This window comes from Myotis nattereri (genome assembly GCF_964212035.1).
Source record: "Myotis nattereri genome assembly, chromosome: 4".
NCBI lineage: Eukaryota > Metazoa > Chordata > Mammalia > Chiroptera > Vespertilionidae > Myotis > Myotis nattereri.
Window position 1 is genome coordinate 29,315,774 of NC_138079.1, and position 21,207 is coordinate 29,336,980.

Sequence of the window (21,207 nt, forward strand, 5' to 3'; positions counted from 1 at the left end):
CCGTTCACTCCTCACTTAGGTGACCACTGACTCAACCCTGTGCTATGTCAGAGATTTTTACATTAGCAAATTTTGTAATTAACCACATTAACAATAAATAAGCTTAAAAATGATCTGATGACAAGAAATTCCACCCACATACTTTTGGTATAACACATTTTCTGGCTAAGTATAAAAACTGGTGCTTCTGGACACAACCGTGACCGGACAGGTGAATGGAAGGACACCTGAAGCCCAGAAACCCCTCTATGGGGGAGACTCGATGCCCCCCTGATTTCCCCAGAGTCCTGACCCACAGAGCTACACACAGCATCTTCTCCGAGGCCCGTTCTTCTTCCTCAATCAATTAAACATTGTTCTAAAAAATTACTTTGTTTTATCAAAGAAAGCGAATATTACATAAGATATAAAGTTTTCAAACTAAAAAATCTAATTTTATGCCTGTTCTGACATAATTTTCAGAAATACACTGTAAGCAAGAGAGCCAGAGCATGGGTAGATATTTGTACTGTAGGATGTTAATATCACAAAACGTTTTTTTTTTTTTATGTTTCCCACACTATAAATATTACTTTTATTAAGTCCTGGAACTTACTTTTTTCTGCTCACCAACCATGGTACATAGCTTGTTTTATAAAATAATTCAATGATAAAATCAGTTATAATTTATGAAGAGCCACTTTTTAGAACAATGTATTCATTTATTAAATAAGAACTGCTTATTATATAATAAATTATTTTCTTTAATCATCATACATAGTTCTCTTTTACATTAGGCAGAAAAACGCAAGATTTTTTTTATCTTAAGACATTTGATGAAAAATTAACCAACTGTTTGTCTTAAAATATGTCAGTGTTTTGTCTCAAAACGTGTGAAGGGCCTGGATTAATCCTGTCTTTTTAGAATGTCTTAGCAAACTGAACTGTGGGCCTTGATTCCATTTCAGAAATCACAAGATAACTGCAAACAGAAGAACCAACTCTCATCAGCAACTACACCAGGAAAAGAAAACACACATGCACGCCACACTAGGACGGCCAGGTTTAGGAGCAGCCACTGAGGCGGGTGCTGCCGACGGGGAACAGGGCCATGGTCTTCTTGAGCTCCTTGTAGCTCCAGTGTAGCTGCTCCACCTCGGCCCTGTGCTGAGCCCGCACCTGGCCCAGCTCCTGCAGGAGGTGCTCATTGGTGCTGACCAGGGAACTGGAGAGAACACAGGGCAGCCATGTCCCGGCTCTGCTGCTGTCCTCTCCAGCAGCGCTCTCTCACCTGGCCAAGCCTGCCTGTTGACCCCACATGCCCCAGCCATGCCCAGGCCCACGAACTTGTCCCCTCCTGATCTCTCCTGGCGACTACCCATCTGCCCCTTGCCTCCAGACCAGGGGGGCGGGCAAGTCTGACTCAACCCCTCAGCCATCACCTGCCCTGCAAGCACTGGCGGCATCCATGAAATGGATCCAACTCAGCATGGACAGATGGATCCCTCAATGCTCTGGCCATGCATGGTTTACTGAAAAGACTTGTCATAGTCTATGGCCAGCAAAACAATGTTCTAATTCTAGAAAAGACTCCACACTGAAGTATTTCTAATTCCCAGTCAAATATAAAGGACCCTTTAAAAAATCCTGACATTGTATCAGTGTAATAGTACAATTGAAAAGTCCTCATTTTTAAATACTGTTAACCATTTTTAATTATAGAGGGGACTTCAGAAAGAAAGTGGTGTTGTATTTTGCCAAAGTGCACTACTCACTTGGTCAGCAATGACTCAAGCACATTTGTGGCATCACAAGAAATGGGCGAAAGCAGGGCCATTTTCTCCACACAGGTCTCCCCACTGACACCCCCCATGCAGGTGGCAGCCCTGTTTGCTTAGACCACAGAAACAGCCACTGGCCCGGCAGAGGCTCAGAGTGGACACCTCCTGGTGAACCCCACTCCACTGCACTTAGAGGCTCTGCACCCTGCCCCAGATGGGCCATAGGGCTCCAGGGAGTGATCTTGCCTTGCCTGCCACTTCCCTGTACCGTGACTGTGTCTCATTTCCTTCCTTCTGCTGCTCCATCTAGTCTCAGTTTAGTCCCACCTCTCAGGGAACACAGACCCGCATCATCACTCACCATCACGCACATGCCCCTCACCTCTCAGAATACTGCAGCAGAAAGAAAAGCTCATGGAAGTGCCAAGTCAGCACAGCAACACATGCAGGCCCAGAACACTGGCCACCAGCAGCTGCTGCTCCTGCACCCTCCACTGCTCAGCTCCACAGCCCCCGCCCCCACCCCACCCCGGAACCTGCGGCTCTCAGGCAACATCTGCGTGAGCTCCTGGACCCTCCCTTGCCTCGGCTCCACGCCTCACTCCCCTCCCCGCCCGCACCTGTGGCTCTCCTGCAGCATCTGCGTGAGCTCCTGGACCTTGTCGTAATGTTCAAGGTGCTGCTTCAACTCCACAATTTCACCCGAGAGCCTCTTCACATTTGTTTGAAGCCCTGATAAAGAAAATAGGTAGTATTATTTAGTGAAATTCATTTAGACATTTGGAACATTAAAACAATTCGAGTTTAAACTGGACCTGGGACACAAGAAAAAGAATATAGCTTAGAAAAGATCAATTTTTGTAAGGAACTCAAAAGCAGGGGTGAACACATCCAGCCATGTCTACCCCAGGACCCAGTTCTGGCTCCCTCCTGGGGGCTGAAGCTGCGGGGATCTGCCCTGCAGATATCCCTGAGGAACCCACCCCTGTGTCGAGTGATGACAGAAGTGGGCCTCAGGGTCTCTTTTCCACAGAGCATCAAGCTCTGGCAAGGGGAGGACCTGAGGCTTTCAGGAGAAGCATCTGCCAGCCATTGGAAGCCCAGTGTGGCCACAGGTCTCTGGCCCCATGTCCAGCCATGACAGAGCATGTGCCTGTATTCCATCTATAGGGTGTTGCCTCTCTCTGGGTTTCCTTCTCAAGGCAGGAGGGGGCGGGGGAGAAATTTACTATTTATTGGCTCCTAAATCCAAACCGAGGATAACCAGGACACAATAACTCCACATGTAGACATGCCACTGGCAAACCACACGACTGACACTGAGAAAGCCAGTGCGGGAAGGTAATGGCAAAGGGATGCCAACACTGACAGCGGGTCCTCACAAAGATCACCCCAGCGATGGAGGGCGTCCTCCTGCACTTGGACAAGAAAACCTTACTCAGAATCTGTGTCCACCCAAACCTCCCTGGAGGGCATGCTGAGCCTCTGGGAAGAGGGCAGTGGTGGCATGGCCAGAGCTCAGTACCCTACACTAGTTGACGCCAAGAGTAACTAGATGACAAGACCAGAACCCCACAGACAACACTATAGCACCTGGTGACCAGGTAGCCTCAAGACCCCTAACGAGGCAGCCACGGCCCTGCATGGTATCCACGTCTGGGTGGGTGCACTCAGCGGTGGGGCAGCTGACCTGAGGATGGAGCACCTCCAAGTGTCCCGTTTTCCTGGGAAATCCTCGTAGGCTAACTAGGTAACGGCTGGCATGAGGGGTTCAGCCTCCTCTAATGTGATGAACCCAGGGGTGGAGCGGGAGGTGTCCTGTGCGGTCTGAAGGGGCTGGAGCAACCCATGACCCCTTGGGGCTGACCTGCCTAGTCCCTCCTAGAACAGGGCCATTCTGCCGAGAAACAGAGGGGTCCAGGACAAATGAGGCCACCATATTTACCTGTGAAGTTAGAGAAGCGTCGGCCCCGCTCCTTCTAGAAATTCAGAACAGACGTCACTTCACCATGAACCATAGAGACGTACTGAGGTCAAACCCCACGAAAGTTGTGGTATGAGCACAACAAAAGCCACACCCAGAACACATCAAAACCACAACGGTTTCAGAATGAACTAAAGTCAGACTCAGACAATGTTAGAAAGGGCGTGGCTGAGCTCAGGCAAGAAGGCAAAATGAAGGCTGAATTAGAAGGAACCCAAGAGCAGTGAACATGCCAATGACATCTCAAAGAAACAGAAGGTACAAAGGGGGAAGTTTTAAAATAAAAATTCAGCCCTAGTCAGTGTGGCTCAGATAGTTGGGCATCGTCCAGTGCACCAGGAGGCTGCTGGTTAGATTCCTGGTCAAGGGCACATGCCAGGACTGTGGGCTCTATCCCTGGTGGGAGGCGTGCAAGAGGCAGCTGATCCATATTGTGCTCTTGCATTGATGTTTCTCTCCCTCTCCCTTCCTCTCTCTCTACTATTCTTTAAGAAGAATTTTAAAAAGAGAAGACTGTAAACAACTCTACCACTCAATAAACTAGCCCAGTAAACACAACGGGCAAGGACAGACCAGAGCAACTCTCTGTGGCTGCATTCATGTGACAAAGGCCACAGTAAGTACTTGGGACAGAGGCCACATGTAAGGCCTTGAAATAGCTACTATCTGGATCGTTAAATAAAAGCTTTTGGATCCCTGAGAGGTGAGAATGGGAAAGATGCTCAACCTGTCCTTCTTCAGTGAAATTAAAACTTTCAAGAGACCCCATTTCACCCAGAGAAAGTTACCATGGAAAACAGATACCACCAACACCTCCTCATTCTAAAGCCCAGTATCTGAACCTGAGATATTGAGAGTGGGCTTTTGTAAAATGGCAAAACAGAATCAAAGAAGTGGAGAGAGGAAAATGAAAATGATCTGGGTCTGAAGGTACAGCGATCAAGGAGAAAGGCCACTGCGCCTGCTGGGGACAGACAAGGCTGAGCAGAAGGCTAGTACCCTGCACACGCCAGGGGCAGAGAGGCTGGCACCACGGTCCATGGCGCCACAGCCACGGGATGATCCCTGAGCTCCTAAGGAGTCAAAGGACTGGAGCAGTGAGAACCTGTCGGAGCCCACAGGGGAGGCGCCTCTCCCTCAGGCACAGCTCTCCTTCCATGTACACCTGAGCGTGCCGTGGGCAAGCATGCGCATCATTCGTGAGCCAAGGCAACTCAGACTAACCAAGGGTGTGGGCTCCAATACCCATTTTACATTATTTGCTGGTTCTTAATTCTGGTAATAATTTCAAATAAGCCTCATGAGTGTTTGAACACGTACATTTCACCAAGTAGTGGTCCCAAACAGATCATAAACTCACCAGTGATCTGCAAGTTTAACGCAGCTGAAGCATCTGCATTTTTTACTTCTCTTTTCATGCTGCACAAGAGCGACTTTAAGCTACTATTCTCCTCCAAAGATCTGTCTAAATGTTGCCTCAAGTCATCCTATGGTCACAGAACAATACATTTTAAAATGACAAATCAATTTCAACAAGATGCACATAGAAAATTAAATAAAATCCTTTGAAATAACCAGATAGTAGTTTCCTTTTACGTATCAGAATTCTGAATCACAGTGTGAAAAGCTGTACAGTCACTTGTCACATAACAACAGAGATATGTTCTGAGAAATGCGTTATTTCATCATTTTGTGTACACAAACCAAGATGGGACAGCCCACTGTACACTGGCTACAAGCCTGTACAGCATGTTACTGTACTGGATAATGCAGGCAATTGTAACATATGGTAAGTATTTGTGGGTCTAAACATACCTAAACACAAAAAAGGCCCAGTAAAATAAGGTATAAAAGAGAAAACATGGGCCCTAGCTGGTTTGGCTCCGTGCACCAAAGGGTCCCAGGTTCAATTCCAGTCAAGGGCACATGCCCAGGGTTGTGGGTTCGATCCCCAGTGGGGGGCATGCAGGAGGCAGCCAATCAATGAGTCTCCCTTATCATTGATGTGTCTACCTCTCCCTCTCCCTGCCTCTCTGAAATCAATAAAGACATATTTTACAAAAAGAGGAAACATGGTATGCATGTGTAGGGCACTTACCAGAACCAAGCCTGCAGGACTGGAAGGTGCTGTGGTGAGTCAGTGAGTGAGTGGTTAGTGATGGCCTAAGACATTCCTGTACACAACTGTAGACTTTATAAACACAGTACATTAGGCTACACTAATTTACAAAAAATACTTTTCCTTAAATAGTATATTAACCTTAACTTACTATAACTGTTTTACTTTATAAACTTAAATTTTTTAAAACTTTTTTACTCATAATAACACTTAGCTTAAAACACACACTATACAGCTATATAAAAATGTTTTTTTAATATCCTTATTCTATAGATCTTTTTGCAAAAAATGTTTTACTTTTTTATTTATTAATCTTTTTTGTTAAAAACTGCGACACAAACTCTCACATGAGGCCCACACAGGGTCAGGATCACCAGGATCACTGTTGTCCACCTCCACATCTTGTCCCACACGGTCTGCAGGGAAATAACAGGCATGGAGCTGTCATGTCCTGCGATAACAATGCCTTCTTCTGGAACACCTCCTGAAGGACCTGCCTGAGGCTCTACTTGAGACATCACTCTTTGTAGAAGTATGACCATGGTGGTTTGCTCAGCCTGCTTCCTTTTTCCATCATAATTTGCTTGTAAGCAGACAATGCACCACGAGCATTCTATTACTGAAAAAGTTTTGGTGTTGAGGCCCATGTTTTCTAACCTTTTAAGGAGCTTGTTGAGGTCTGTAAAAGCTTCTGCTTAACCCTGCACTGTGAATTTTCTTGGGGGTTCTTCATCTTCTGCAGCTTCCTTTTCTCTTGCTTCTTCTTCAGCTGTGCATTCCTGTTCCTGTTCCAACAACTCCTCAGTAGTCGGTCCCACAGCACCACCTTTAGGAGCTCCCCAATGTCACCTGCAGGCACACCCTGGTTAAAGCCGTTGCCCATATCACCACAGCCCTGGTGATTTTTACAACTTTTGTGCTATGACGTCAGGGCAGCTATGACATCACTAGGTGATAGGAACTTTTCAGCTTCATTATAATCTTATGGAATCACTGTCATATGTGCAGTCTGGCATTGACTGAAATGTCGTCGTGTGGCACATGACTGTAAGCATGCATCTTCCCTGTCAGCAGAGAGGACAGGAAAAGGGGTAGTCCAGCTTACAAGGGAGCACCCACCTTCCCCATGTTCCCTGGGGAGGGGTGTGCTTCCCATGTTCGCTGGTGAGGGGTGTGCTTCAATAGGAGCCACAGCGCTGGTGCTGAGGGGAACAGATGTAGTGGCTGGCTACTCAAGCCCTACCTCCTCCAAGAAGGCCCCATGGTCGCCACAGCAAAAGTACAGGCAGAACCCAGGCCTTTATGGTCCACCTGGGCAGGTAGCCTCCAACTTTTTACTATCCCATATAGAAGTGAGATCATGCAGTTTGCTCTGCCTGACTTTCTTCACTTAACCCGAGGTCCATCCATGTTGTTGCAGGATTTCCTTTTTTAAAAAAGGCTGAATTCATGTTGTAGATACATATGTTCTTTATCTACCTATTTTGTGAAGTTATTTTTCTTAATCATGAATTAACGTTGAACTTTGTCAAATGCTTTTTCTACATCCATTGAGATGATTGTGTGGTTTTTATCCTTCAGTCTGTTAATGTGGTATGTTAATTTGCATATGTTGAACCAGCCTTGCATTCCAGGGGAAAATCCCATTTGATCATGGTGAATAATCTTCTTGATGTAATGCTGAATTCAGTTCTCTAGTATTTTATTGAGGGTTTTACACTTGTGTTCATCAAACATATTGGCCTGTAGTTTTCTTTCTTGTGGTATCTGTCTGGCTTTGAAATCAGGTGATGCTGCTTCATAAAATGAGTGTGAGAGTTTTAGCTCTATTTCTATTTTTTGGAAGAGTTTAAGAAGATTCAGTATTAATTCTTCTTTCAATGTTTGGTAGAACTCAGCCGTGAGGCCATCTGGTCCAGGGCTTTTCTTCTTTGGGAGCTTTTTGATTACTGCTCAGTCTCCTTATTTGTTATTGGTCTGTTCAGGTTTTATTTCCTCTTGATATACTCGTGGTAGGTTGCATGTTTCTAGGAATTTACCCATTTCTTCTAGGTTACCTAATGTGTTTGCATATAATCATTCATAATAGTCCTTTCTGATTTTTACTTATTTCTGAGGCATATATTGTAATGTCTCCTCTTTCATTTCTGATTTTGATTCTTCTCTTTTACTTTTCTTAGTCTAGCTAGGGGTTTGTTGATTTTGTATATATATATTTTTTCAAAAACCCAACTCAGTTTTGTTGATTTTTTCTATTGCTTTTCTATTTTCTATTTCTGCTCTGATCTTTATTTTCTTCCTTCTGTCAACTTTGGGTTTACTTTGTTTTTCTTTTCTAGTTCCATAAGGTTTAAATTTAGGTTGTAAATTTGAGATCTTTCTTCTTTTTTAATGTAGACATTTATGTGTGATGGTCTTATGGTGATGTTACAAAGGACAAGGGCATCCCTAACCGCCAGGAGTCTTAGGCTCAGCTAGTAGGCCCAGCTGTGCTGGCTCTGTTGCCCTTTGGTGCCACCTGGTGGTGGAAATTCCCTCAAGTCCAATAGTGCCGGGAGCCGGTCCATCCTTGCTGTTTCAAGGGACCTGGCATATATGGCATACTGTTCTTAATATGTTTGCTCACCTTCTTGGCACTATGTGTTTTAACCAAGGTCACCTCTCCGAGAAAGGTTGTTTCCCCAGGTAGGGATTTTCCCCTGAAGTTAGGGAGGGAATAAAACCCCTTAACTAAGTGCCAGGCGGGTAATTAATCACTTTAACTACGAACAATCACAATTAAGCTACATAATCTTTACTCCCTGGAATGGAGATAAGAGACGCCCTAACCTTTGGAATAGAGATTGATAGGATTGGAATCAACTGGTATAAATACAGATGTAACAAGACAACAGGACACAGAACCTAGACACAGAACCTAGACACAGAACCTACACAGAACCTAGAGACAGAAGAACTTCGCTGGAGAGAACATGGCAAAAGATCCTGGATAGAAACTGGACAAAGAACCTAGACACAGAACCTAGAGACAGAAGAACTTTGCTGGAGAGAACATGGCACAAGATCCTGGACAGAAACTGGACACAGAACCTAGACACAGAACCTAGCGAGAGAACCTGGCTGAAGAACCTAGAGACAGAACTTGGCTGGAGAACCTAGCGAGGGAACATGGCTACAGAACCTGGCTGGAGAACCTGGAGAACCTGGCTGGAGAACCTAGCAAGAGAACATGGACACAGAACCTGGCTGGAGATCCTAACCAGAACTTGGCTGGAGATCCTGACCAGAACTTGGCTGGAGATCCTGGCTAGGCTGCTGATCAACTGAACGCTGTCTCTGTCATTCCTTCTTCGCCGACTCCATCCACACCTTTGGGGACCCCTGGACCTGCTGGGGCTGGACCCCAGCACAATAGGACACCTGGGGTCCTATGACTATTGCAAGCAGGACAGGAGCAGGAACCCTAGATCACACAGCTAACTGGAACCTCTCTCTTCAGAGGTCTGGGGAACCTGGGCCAGGGAACATGGGGCCACAAACCCCCCACTTTAAGCCCAGCTTCATCTTCTCTTGTCTCTCCCACTCACCCTCTCTCAGAAGAGAAGGCAACCAGTCAAAAGAGGTAGAGCTGGGAGAAGTGGCGATGCTTCCATCTGCAAATTGCTGTTGCTGTGGGGTCTGGGAGTGATACAAAGTCAGGCCAGAGTCCCCCCAGGTGGGGAAAGCCTGTGGGGAGGGTTTGTGATCCTGGAAGGGAAGAGGAGCCCAGTGCTATAGCCTGGCAGCAGCTAAGGGGAAGTGCAGAATGGAGAATCTCCCCTCATTCTGTGAAGTCAAAACAATGTTTTTACCCCATCTGTGAAAAGGAAACGCAAGGGTGTGGCTCACCATCTCTTTCCGAGTATTATTGAGCTCCGACACAACCTCACTCATCTTCTCACTATATTGCTGCTGTTGTTCAACAAGGTGATTTTGTAAAGATTTATTTTCAAGAGTCAGGTAGTTAATTTCTTCACTCGTAGTTGTCGAACTGTCCTGAGTTGCTGTAAAATCTTGAACAGATGACAAAACATGTCTTGCCTGAGCTAGAAGTAAAAATCAAGTATTATTATTGCATTTATGCCAAAAGAATGTGTAAACAAAATATGTTCAATACATTTTGAATAACACACACTACATGCCTTAAAAACACAGATAGGCATGGGGACTGGCAAAGGGACGAAGGTACCACTGACATTACCTTCACTCAGGCTGTTTTACATCCAGTCAAGCATGAGAGGCAGAAAAGAGCAGAAAAAAGTTTTGTTCTTGAGAAAAGGTACCCCTCAGGAGAAGGCTACCACTAGGATGATTGGGCCGAATGCCCTAGCAGCCCACCACACTCTCTTCAACAGCCCTGCTGCTACCCCAAGAGGGTATAGATTTATGGGATCAGCATTCTTGGGGCACCCTGATTCTGAAATGCTCACGAGTCTCTGGTGTGGCTAGGATGGCAGCTTCAAGCAGGGCCCAGGGTCTCCCTGAAAGGAGAGAGCTGGCAGGTCCCCACTCCCAGTGGGACACTGAACATGGCACCACAGACTGAGGAGGAGAGAGGTGTCTCACTGGGGATGCAGCACCCTGTTTCACATTCTGACTCTGGGTGATGGGACCCCAATGTGCTCTTGCACCCAGGCATCAGATGAGAGCAAACCAAAGTCCTCTCAGCGGAGGGGCCATCCTCCTGGACCTCAGTCATTTCCATCAAAGTTTAATTTCCATCAAAATCTTGGCAAATACCAGTTCGAAGAAGACAGTAGCAGCTTTTTAACCTCTCCAAATCCCCACATGAAAACATAGCCACAGAACCAAATACCTGTGAATGGCACTTCCAACAAAACCAGGCAACGAGGCATCTCCCCAAACACCAGAGTCAGTGGCTGGGAAAACCAAAAGCTACACCTTAGGGGAGCCCCCAGTTACTGAGAGGACACTGTCAGGGTGCTCCCTGCAGTGCAGCCACAGCGACAGCTGATGAGGGTGCAGCATGTGAGGAACCCAGAACCCCATGGGAGAACAAGTACCCACTAACACAATGCTACCCAATGAGATGATTGTCCCTTCCCAACTCACCCAGGAACACCTCGTTGCTATGCAGGGACTTGCAGCCACTCCAGTACCTATCCACCAGGTCGAGGAGTGATTCTAGAAGCGCCACCCCCATGGTGGCCTTCCCAGGTGGCACAGCTGAGAGGAGTTTGGGAGACACCTGCAATGGAAACAAAACCATGACACAAGATTTCAGTTCCTGAAACACAAGGCTCCTAACACCATATGCCAAGGGAGCACTGCTTGGCCCAAGTTCACACCAGGGGCGGGACAGCCGATCTCTATATATAAAAGCCCAAGTGACTGTTAAGACTGAACGACAGGAATGACCGGAACGACCAGAACAACTGGTTGCCCAGTCACTATGACATGCACTGACCACCAGGGGGCAGATGCTCAATGCAGGAGCTGCCCCCTGGTGGTCAGTGAGCTCCCACAGCCAACCTCCTGTGGCCAGCCAACTCCCACAGCCCTTCCCCCTGGCCGGCCGGCCCTCCTGATAGGCCCCAATTGGGGGGCCGGTCAGCCAACCTCCCAAGATCCCTCCCCCCAGCTGGCTGACCCCCCAATAGGCCTCGATTGACGGCCAAGCCAAGGGATCCCACTTGTGCATGAATTCATGCACCAGACCTCTAGTATCCTATAACTGGTCAACATGGTAGCACTAAGGCCTGGCACCTTGCTGCCTAGAACTGAGGCTGAGACCAGCCCAGTGAGTGTTCCGCACAAGCACCTCCATCAGAAGCTGAATCCAGACACTGGGCCAGGGTGACAGGCATGAGTACAGAGCCAAGGTCTTCAGGGTGGACACCATGCAGTCCCACACATGAGGAGCACGGGCTGTGCCCTTTCCATAAGGACGACCACCATGAGGTCATAGCTGAGCCGAGAGGAGAGGGAGCCCTGGGCAGCACCCCCTCCTATAAAGTCCCAGCCCCACAGCGAGTATGCAAGTCTGCGACGCAGCTCTGCCCCTGGTGCTGTCCCCTGGCAGACAGGAAAGGCCTGAACACATCCCATTTTCCTTCCTTCCCTCAACCCAGACAGTGACAGACTGCATGTAAGAATGGATGACAGCAGGCCCTCTGTAAAAGCACACTCTGACCCACAGCCTGCAGTGACCAGCTGGGAAGCCAGCCTGCCATGTCTGGGTCCCAATGCATGGAAGCACCTTTCTAGCAAAATAGAGAGGTGACAAACACCAAGGAAAAGTGCATTTAAGAGCTGTATTTATCTTGGGATCACAGTTAATGCTGAAAATAGAAGACATGGTGTTACCAAAGACAGCAGCCCTCAACTAGAACATCCAGTCACCCTCAGCTCTCTGCTCACCTCCCTGGCGCCACCCGTGCTGTGGGGCCTCTGCTCTTCAGACTCAGACGCCTCCAGGTGAGAACAGGTCCTTTCGCTCCTGCTCTCAGAGCCGTTCTGCCTGCTCAGACTCTCCTCCAGGCAGCTGAGACATTCCTGGTCTGCAGGCGCCTGGAATCTCCCTCCAGGCATTCTCCGCTTCCTGTACTTTTCAAGACCAGGCAAAGGATTTAACACCTTTTGTGTTGACAAACTAGTCGTCTGAGAAGTGGAGGTTGAGTTCTCAACGTCTCTGCAGTCTATAACAGAGGGGAGAACACAACCCTCATTAGACCAAGTTCTCTTGGCACAGGGGTGCCGGTGCATGCACTGTGTGTGTATGCATGTGCGCACATATGGAAAATCCATCAGAGTGACAAGACTGAAGTAATAACTTTAACAAATTAATTGACAGATGATTATATGTTTTTTTGCCAGAATTATGTATAACAAAGATGAGTAAAAACCTAAAATTTTGGAAATTAGAAGAGGACTCAACAATTTGTTCCTTTAGGAGATTCTGTTAACTTTAGTACCTGGGACCCTCCCTACCTCAGGGGACATGGCCCCACATCTGCTGACAAAGAGAGTGTGTGCGTACATACATAAGGACACACATACATCTATACATGCACACATGTACATGCACACACAGAAACATGCACATACACATGTACACAGGGCGGGGCAAGCGTACAACAGAGCAAATGTGGTCAGTGCTGACTTTGGGGGTCTGGATGATGTAGATATGAAACTTCCTTATTCTGCCGTGGCAGCCTTTCTGTGTTCACTCTGGGAATTCACAAGGACTACAGGTCAATAAAGAGGTCTAAAGGTCAAGCACATGCACCTTGTGAACAAAGGTGAAATGATGAATTCTGACCATCAGCAGAAATGGAGGTCTTGTGCACCCATACACCACAGCATCATTATGAAGCCTCAGGATATAAGGTAAAAGCAACCAGGACAATGAAAATAGAGAATATAATAGGGTGTGTATTACCTGGACTCAGCACTACACCCTGCTCTGCAGTGGCCACAGGCAACCTGGGCAGGTCATCACCACAACCCACCCCAACTCTGAAGAACTCACCTGAACAAGCCTCAGGAAGGTGCTAGGTTCACTCATATTGGGAAGTTTTCTGACATTTTTGTCACATGTGTGCACCCAACACTCTCAATTAACTTATTTTCTTCATCATTAATTTTTAAAATACAGCTATTGTCATAACTTGGGCCCGTGCAGTTATAAGAAATTGTACGTGTGTGAGTGAGAGAGAGGGAGAGGGAGAAAAAGTATGTGTGTATGGTGTGTGTGTGTGTGTGTGTGTGTGTGTGTAGAGAAAAGCAACAAAGAACTCACAAACTAGGAATCTGAAATATGAATATTCTAAATTTTTTTATCCTTACCCAAGGATATGTTTCCATTGATTTTTAGAGAAGGAAGGGGGAGAGAGAGAGAGAAGGAGGGGAGTGGGGGGGGAGGGGGGGGAAGAAATATTGATGCAAGAAACATCGATCAGCTGTCTCTCACATGCACCCAGATGGGGAATCGCAGGAAGAGACGCTCCAACCAACTGAACCATCTGGCCAGGGTGGTTGTATTCTAAATTTCAATGTATAAGGTTCTTTCCTAAGACATTTTAGAAAGCTCCACAAACAAATAAAGAAAGACAATAGGAGAAATATACATGATTAAGAAGGAGTCAACAGCAGTTGTTGCATGAGATTACCTGGGTGAGGGAGGAAGTGCACATGATGTCCGAAGGAGCAGCAGGCCTCGGGCTGGTCTCCCTGCTGGGGTGGGAGCTCTCCACAGTACTGGTTCTGAAGCCTCTTTTCTGGACAACATCCTCTGGAGCTGCTTTTTCTCTTCTCGTGGCCCTTCTTTATGGAGTCCCCACACTGGTGCTGGACCAAGTGAGGACTCAATAGATGTCTGGATTCTATTTTATTAAAGAACATTTTAAAAGTTTTAGTTCATTAAAAATTACATTTTAAGCTTCTGGCAGTGTATTATATCTATTAAGTGTATCAATTAAATAAGAAAAAGATGACTGAGTGGGTTAATAATGCAACCACCAAACCTGTAGTGAGTCTAGCAGTCACTGCAAACAGTGCTAACAGGAGTCAAGACAGTGCGGCATCGATACAAAGACAGACATGATGACAGATAAAACAGCATCCAGAACCCAGAGAGAGACTCAGGTTAACGGAATTAACAAATGTGCCAGGGTTATTAAATGAGACGAAAGACAGTCTTTTCAACAAATGGCACTAGCACAACTGGATATATGGGGTGGGGGTGAGGGGGAGACAACCGGACCCATCGCTCACCATGGTCACAAAGCCACTCTAAGCGTGGAGGAGCACAGACCTGAGCACGGGACCTGAGGACACCTACACGTCCACAGGAGAAAATCTTCACGAGCATGGGACAGACAAAGATTTTTTTTTTCAGAGCACAGAAAAAGCACAAATCATATAAAGAAAAAACTGATAAACTGGACTTTATTGAAATACAAATTAAAACCACAATTAAATATTAATATTTACTCAGAACAACAACCAGAAAAAAAAGACTGAAAAGAGCTGGCAAGGATACCCAAAGAGCAGATGTCTTTGTGCCAGCAGGTGAATCCTGGGATTTCAGCCCAAACTTACACCTCAGCCTGTTGTCATCTTCATGAAAAGCTCTCAGAAACTCATAATGGAGGAAGAAATGGTGCTAAAGCTTATACAAAAGTCCAAGTGGGAAAGAGGCCCTGGCACAGTAATGACATTCACACATGCACTGGAAGGCTTCACAATGAGCTTGCCAGGTTCAAAGTTCTAAGCCGTCAGCCCGAGCTCTAAGTGCTCCCTGACGCTAAGGGAACACCCCCTTGTGGCTGACACAGGCGCCCGTTCCACTAGCCACAGCACATGCTATCGTCTTGCCCACTTGGACCTTTTACCTCCTCCCTACAATTGGAATTGATCTGAGGAAGAATACAATTTAAACCACCATGTAGTATATGACTATACTCGACTTAAATACATGACTTTTTTCTTTTATAATTCTGTAATCCAAATTACTGATATTTACAAGTTCGCAGGACTTCATGAAGGTTATACATTTAAAGGTAAGCTTCCTAAAAAGTACAACTGTGCCCAGAGCAAGCTGGACCCGCTGGGCTTCGGGTGGAGCAGTGTACCTTGGGAACTATGGAAGTCATCCTCTTGCTCCTTCTGGCTGGAACTTGTACTCCTAGGAGGGTTGCTCAAGTCCCACTCACACTCGGCAATGAGGTTCAGGACGGCCTCGTCATCCGCATCCATGACTAAGCCCTTCTTGGCTGAGGGGTCGGTGCACTTAACTCTGGAGCGGTGCGGCCTGCAGAGAAAAGCCACCTCAGCGCTGTCGCTCCAACCGGAGCAGACCCTGTGCGGGGACACGAGTGCGAAGAGCTCTTGGGAAGAGCAGTTGGTGTAACTGCAGGAAATGGCTTTTGTGCCTCTACTAACGTGAGGTCGAGGAGGGACCCAGCAGACAGCTGGTAATGGAAAGCAAGGGTGTGTGATGTCATCACTCCATCCAGCATGTGCAGAGTCCCACTAGGGTTTGTTCAAGAACAAAAGTATGGTGTCAGATGTGTGTGAGATTTATTGGGATGATCACTCAGTAAGTTATGTAATGTCTAATCACTGGGATGTATACCTGGAACTAAAATAATAATGTAGATCAACAGTAATAAAAAATGATAACGTGTTAGAAAAAAAAGGAAATAAGTAAGCAAGAATTCTTTTTGTCGGGGTGGAGAGATCATTTGATTCTTCCCCTAAAAGTTGGAAATAGAAAAAAAATTTCATAAATTACTTTCAAATAAATTAATTTAATTAAATAAAAATATTAACTCTCCAGCTCTTTACAAAAAAAGTTGGCTGACCTCTACATATAAGGGATTTATAAATAAGCTAAGGCATAAAATGCAAGAAGAAAAAAAAACCTATTAAAAACTTCAGACAAAACAAAATGGTGTACAAGGAGTGAATAATCCTAGCACATTATAAGAGACGTAAACAGTCTATTGACTTTTGCCTTTAGAATCAACCATACACAAAGCATGAAGACTCTTTATGGCTTTAGAACATTTAAATACTATCGACCCTGACAATCTAAAATTAAACATAAAGATGCAGATGGCAGGAGCGGGAAGGCACAGACGGGCACAGATGGGCACGTGTTCCCACAGCCCCACCAGAGCGGAGCCTTGAGCACTGGCCACAGGGCACTGAGCAGAGAATACAGGAGGGCATAGTCCACAAACTGTCACCACGGGGTGGGGAGGGGCTATGGCAGCTGTCAGGTCCTGCTTCAAGTCTGCACACCCAAAATTGGCAACTAATGTGTATTGTCCGGGGACGAGGAAGGAAGCAGAGACAATCACAGAAGTGAACGAAAGTGGCTGCTCTGAGGAGCGGGCCGGGCAGTGGGGAAAGGGGACTGTTGCTTCTCATCACAAGTCTTCTGTGCTATTTATTTTACATGTATTAGTTTAATAAACATCTTAACAGTAAAAAATAATTTATAGAAAATGTGGACAACAGAGAGAGACTCCATCCCACTGTCTCCTTGAGTCCCAGCTGGTATCTGGGCATTTTTCCTTTTCCTGCATGTCTGCTCTTTCAGTGGCGATCAGAGCACAAAAACATTTACATGTGTGAGTTAATTCAGAGCTTTATATCCTTTAGTCAGTCATTCGATGAATAGATAAGCCTGAGCACCACTCATGTCCATACCTTCCAACTCTGCAAACAGCTGGGAGGCTTTGTGTGGAGTCGAGTGATTCCTCTGAAGCAAAATGCAACTGGGATGCTTTCCGCTCGCTCTCTCTCACGGGACGGTCATCTAGGGAGAAATGCCAGAGAAACTAGCAAGCACCACCATGAAGCAGGTGCACCCTCCGGCACCCCATCCCGCCCTGCAGCGCACCACACATGACCAGGCTGCCCCCACTTGTTCCGGGCCTTCTGTCCCCTCGGGGCTGACCCCGCCACAGCGTTCCCCATAAGCCCCGAGTAGACCCAGTAAAGGGATGCTGGGCTCTCGTGGCTACACGTGGTTTCTCAGGGTTGCTGGGTGCTGATTCCAAGAGGGCTGCCCTGCTCCCACAAAGCTCACTCCTCAGACACTGCTTTGGAGGCAGGCTACTGCCGCAGGAAAAGAAATACACAGCCAAGTTCACACACACACACATCCTCCTGGGCTCCCTCCCATCAAGGTACATTTTGGATGCTGCACGAGGTTCTCGAACCACAGAGCGCACTAAGAATCTCTGGTGTGGGGTTTCTGAACACACTGGAGACAGCCTAGCTGTGTGTTTGGATCCTCAGGACTGGGAAACAGAGAGATAAGTGTAAACTGTCCCCACATGTGTGCTCTGGCCTGAGGCCTCTGCTCAGCAACTCCCAGTCCTGCGATGACTTTGAGTTTCAATTATGTTCCTTTTTCATGTCTGAAAATATCTTTCCCATGTGGCAAGACTCTCATTTCCCTTCTCTATACTAACATTATACAATTCTGAACCTAAAACTTTTATGACAAATGATTTAAGACTGAAGATTGCAAAAATTTCCCATAATAAGAATTGTAATGCTTCTGAAAAAGAGCCAAATTCAACTATTTATAAGTTACTTAAAGTCAAAAGTTAGAACAGAAGCACTTATTCCTCCCACATATCTAAAAACTAAAATGAAACATTGAAATTCTAAGTAGGTTTGACCCTTTGGGGGTCAATTATTCATACCCACAGCCCAGCCCTGCTCCCAGGCCCAGGCCGTGCAGAGAGGGGACTAGGGGATAAGCTGACACGCACGCGCTGTTGAGATGTGCATACATTCACTCACAACCAAGAGATGCAGAACATGGGTTTCTACAGACACTGGTTGGAAGTGACAGGACAGTGGCAGTGGTCTGCCTGCAGCTCAGTATTTACCACAGGGATAGTGGTAGAGCAACGTCTTCCCTGACAAATGCTGGTCTGATGTGGGTCTCACTTTGGTGTCATTAGGTCAGAACCCAGGAGATGGAGATGCCTCAAATGCATCCCCAGCCTCGTCGAGAAGTGAATGGGCCTGCACATTGAGGACATGCTGTGATCACTGGGGCACATGACCACACCCTTCAATCAGATATTCCTGCACCACAGCTACCCAGCACTTACCACCACCCTTCACACAAGAGACTAAGGGTCTGAGGCCCCCTCCCTCCCTTCCCCGTGACCTGCATGTCAGTGCATCCTGGACGCATGCTCCAGCTCTCCCCGCCCTGAAGTGCGACTCGAGGGAGCATCGGAAGCGCCAGTGGCCTCACTGCTCAGGGCAAAGACCCCTCCTGTAGGTGGTGAGGCAGGTGGGAAGGCACTGATGTGGCTTCCCTGGGTGTGATCCTCCCAAATGGACTTGCCCAGTTGGCAACCTGCAAGCTCTGCCTGTGAGGCCTGTCACAGCGATCTATTTTTTTAGAGACATGGGTTAATAAGCCTAAATGGTGGCAGTACCTGCCAACAGAACACCCTCTCTCATCCCGGTCACCTGGGGGAGGGTGCGGCACAATGAACTTCTAGTCCTGTATTTCTCCAGGTAGATGCAAAGCCAGTAGAATCCAACTGTCCACCTGGGCCTGAGACGATGCCCAGGGGCCATGCATGGAAACAGGGCACCAGAAGTTCAGGAACAGGCCCAAGTCAAACAGCTAGACAGCAAAGCCAGAATGAGTCTGAGCAGTACAGCCCATGCCGGTGCTCCTGGTGTCCCGGCAATTATCTCTGGCCATGGGGCTCCCTGGCACCTTCCCAGGCGGCTCTTCTACAAGACCCATCCTGTAATACGGGGACTCATGCCATCAGAGTAGAAAGTAACTTCCCTTTTCAGGGAGATCCACAGTGCGATGGATCTGACAGTATCAAACACCAGTCAGGGCTCTACTGAGCAAGGGTGTGAGCACACCACACCTACCCAGCTGCCTGAGCTTCGGGAGCATGTGCACAACAAAGAGGCGGTAATCAGACTCATTCTTCACCACCGGGTTCAGTCGGAAGTCCACGTCTGTGAGCTCAGTCAAGCAGTGGAGCCGGAACACTTCTGCTAGCGAGGTAATGCAGTTGTAGTAGAGATTGAGGCTTTCCAATGCAACCAGGTACTGAATGCCCTGTTAACAGGACACAATGCTGAATGAGTTTATGCTTTTTAAAAATAAACACATAGAAAAACGGGCCACCAGTAGGAAGTGATCAACCAATTTAATAAATGAACTTATAATGTTATAGGAAGAACATAAAGATGAAATGTGTTCTTGTCTATCAGTTTCTGTCCTGCACGCAGTGATATGACTGTTCAGGGAGGTTCGCAACAGTTGTGACTAGTAAGGACAGCTGGCAGGTACCACGCTAAGTGATTCACACAAATAACTTCATCCCATTGCACACAATACAGGGTAAGCCCTACTACTGCTCCCATTTCACAGATTACAAAACTGAGGGTTGGAGGCTGAGAGATGAGCCAGCACTGGGTGCAACCTGGATTGTAACTCACCTCTGACTCTGAGCAGACTCCTGAGCCCCATGTCAGTACCATGATCCAGGGCAGTGATGTCCTGCCTTTCTTTCAGGCAAGAACCTCTCTCTATATACACCATTTGCCATCACCTGGGTAACTTCTCACTCACTCATCAGGAATGAGCCCCTGCTAGGTCAGACGCCCTGCAGCGAGACCGCAACAGTGGCCCTGCCATTCAAAGGCCTGCAGCCACCGAGACGCAGACTATAAACAGAGGTGCAGTGCAGAAAGTGGATGAAGAAAAACACAGCTGATACAGGGATAGAGAGTGATGTGCACACACACATACATCTTTTGGGCTTTATTTTATTCCTTTAAAGATACAACGGTCTTCATCAGAGAGTTATAACTTTTGGCTGGTAAAGTAGTAAAGTAATAATGCGATGCATAAGAAATCTAGTTCATAGTAAACACAAGAAAAACAACCGCACACTTAAATCATTGTTAAGTATACAGTTTACAAGTATTATAGACATATGTATAAAACATTGCATTTTTAATTATAAATATAGTTTCCACAGCTATTAATAGGAATAAATTTTCCTTTAAAAAACAAACTTAGCCCACTAGAGTGGCTCAGATGGTTTAACATCATCCCATGCACCGAAAGGTTGCCGGTTCGATATCCGGTCAAAGCAAATACCTGGATTGCAGGTTTGATCCCCAGTCCGGGAGCATACGGAGGGCAACTGACCAATGTTTCTCTTTCACATCGATGTTTCTTTCTCTCTCTCTCTCTCCTTCCCCCTCCTTAAAAAAAAAAAAAAAAAAAAGACGACACAAACCTAAAACTTACCTCCAGACTAACCAAGGAGTTGCGTGAGAGATCTAAAGATTTTAGACCTGTTAAACTCATCAAAGAATTTCCTAGGTGAGTAATCTTTTCTTGATAAGTTCCAGGAATAGATAATGACTGAAGTTCAGCTAAGAAAAGAAAATTGTGAGATTTTAACATTATTTTTTAATTGAAAATAAATCATCATAAAAGCGAGATATCATAATCTCAAAAACAAGAATTGCATATAAAGTTTCAGATTATGTTCCCCACTAAAAACGCTACACAAAAAGATATGCTCAGCCCGGCTGGCATAGCTCAGTGGGTGAGCATCACCCTGTGGACCAGGAGCCAGGAGGTCACGGTTCAATTCCCAACAGGGCACATACCCTGGTTGTGGGCTTGATCCCCAATATGAGGCGAGCAGGAGACAGCTGATCAATGATCCTCTCTCACCAATGATTCTCTCTCTCTCACCAGAGATGTTTCTATCACTGCCTCCCTCTCCCTTCCTCTCTGAAACCAATAAAAA

At 46.6% G+C, this 21,207-nt stretch overlaps 2 protein-coding genes across 2 annotated transcripts in view; one reads left to right on the forward strand and one right to left on the reverse strand.

Moving 5' to 3' along the window:
• The window catches only part of TPPP (tubulin polymerization promoting protein), a 33,169-nt gene extending 31,539 nt beyond the window's left edge, over nt 1-1,630 (forward strand). Inside the window, exon 5 of the mRNA XM_081090159.1 lies at nt 948-1,630. The gene's annotated coding sequence lies outside the window, so the exon portion shown is untranslated. The remainder of the gene's footprint in view (nt 1-947) is intronic.
• CEP72 (centrosomal protein 72) lies at nt 1,045-20,991 on the reverse strand (the record flags this gene model as incomplete). Its single annotated transcript, XM_081090161.1, has 11 exons — nt 20,697-20,991; nt 19,301-19,493; nt 17,084-17,192; nt 15,499-15,677; nt 14,035-14,247; nt 12,284-12,561; nt 10,976-11,111; nt 9,752-9,948; nt 5,105-5,231; nt 2,381-2,492; nt 1,045-1,204 (listed from the first exon to the last, which is right to left on the reverse strand). The coding sequence occupies exons 1-11, from the start codon at nt 20,853-20,855 to the stop codon at nt 1,045-1,047; spliced, it is 1,863 nt and encodes a 620-aa protein (XP_080946287.1). The 5' UTR covers nt 20,856-20,991.
• Nucleotides 20,992-21,207: the final 216 nt, after the last annotated feature.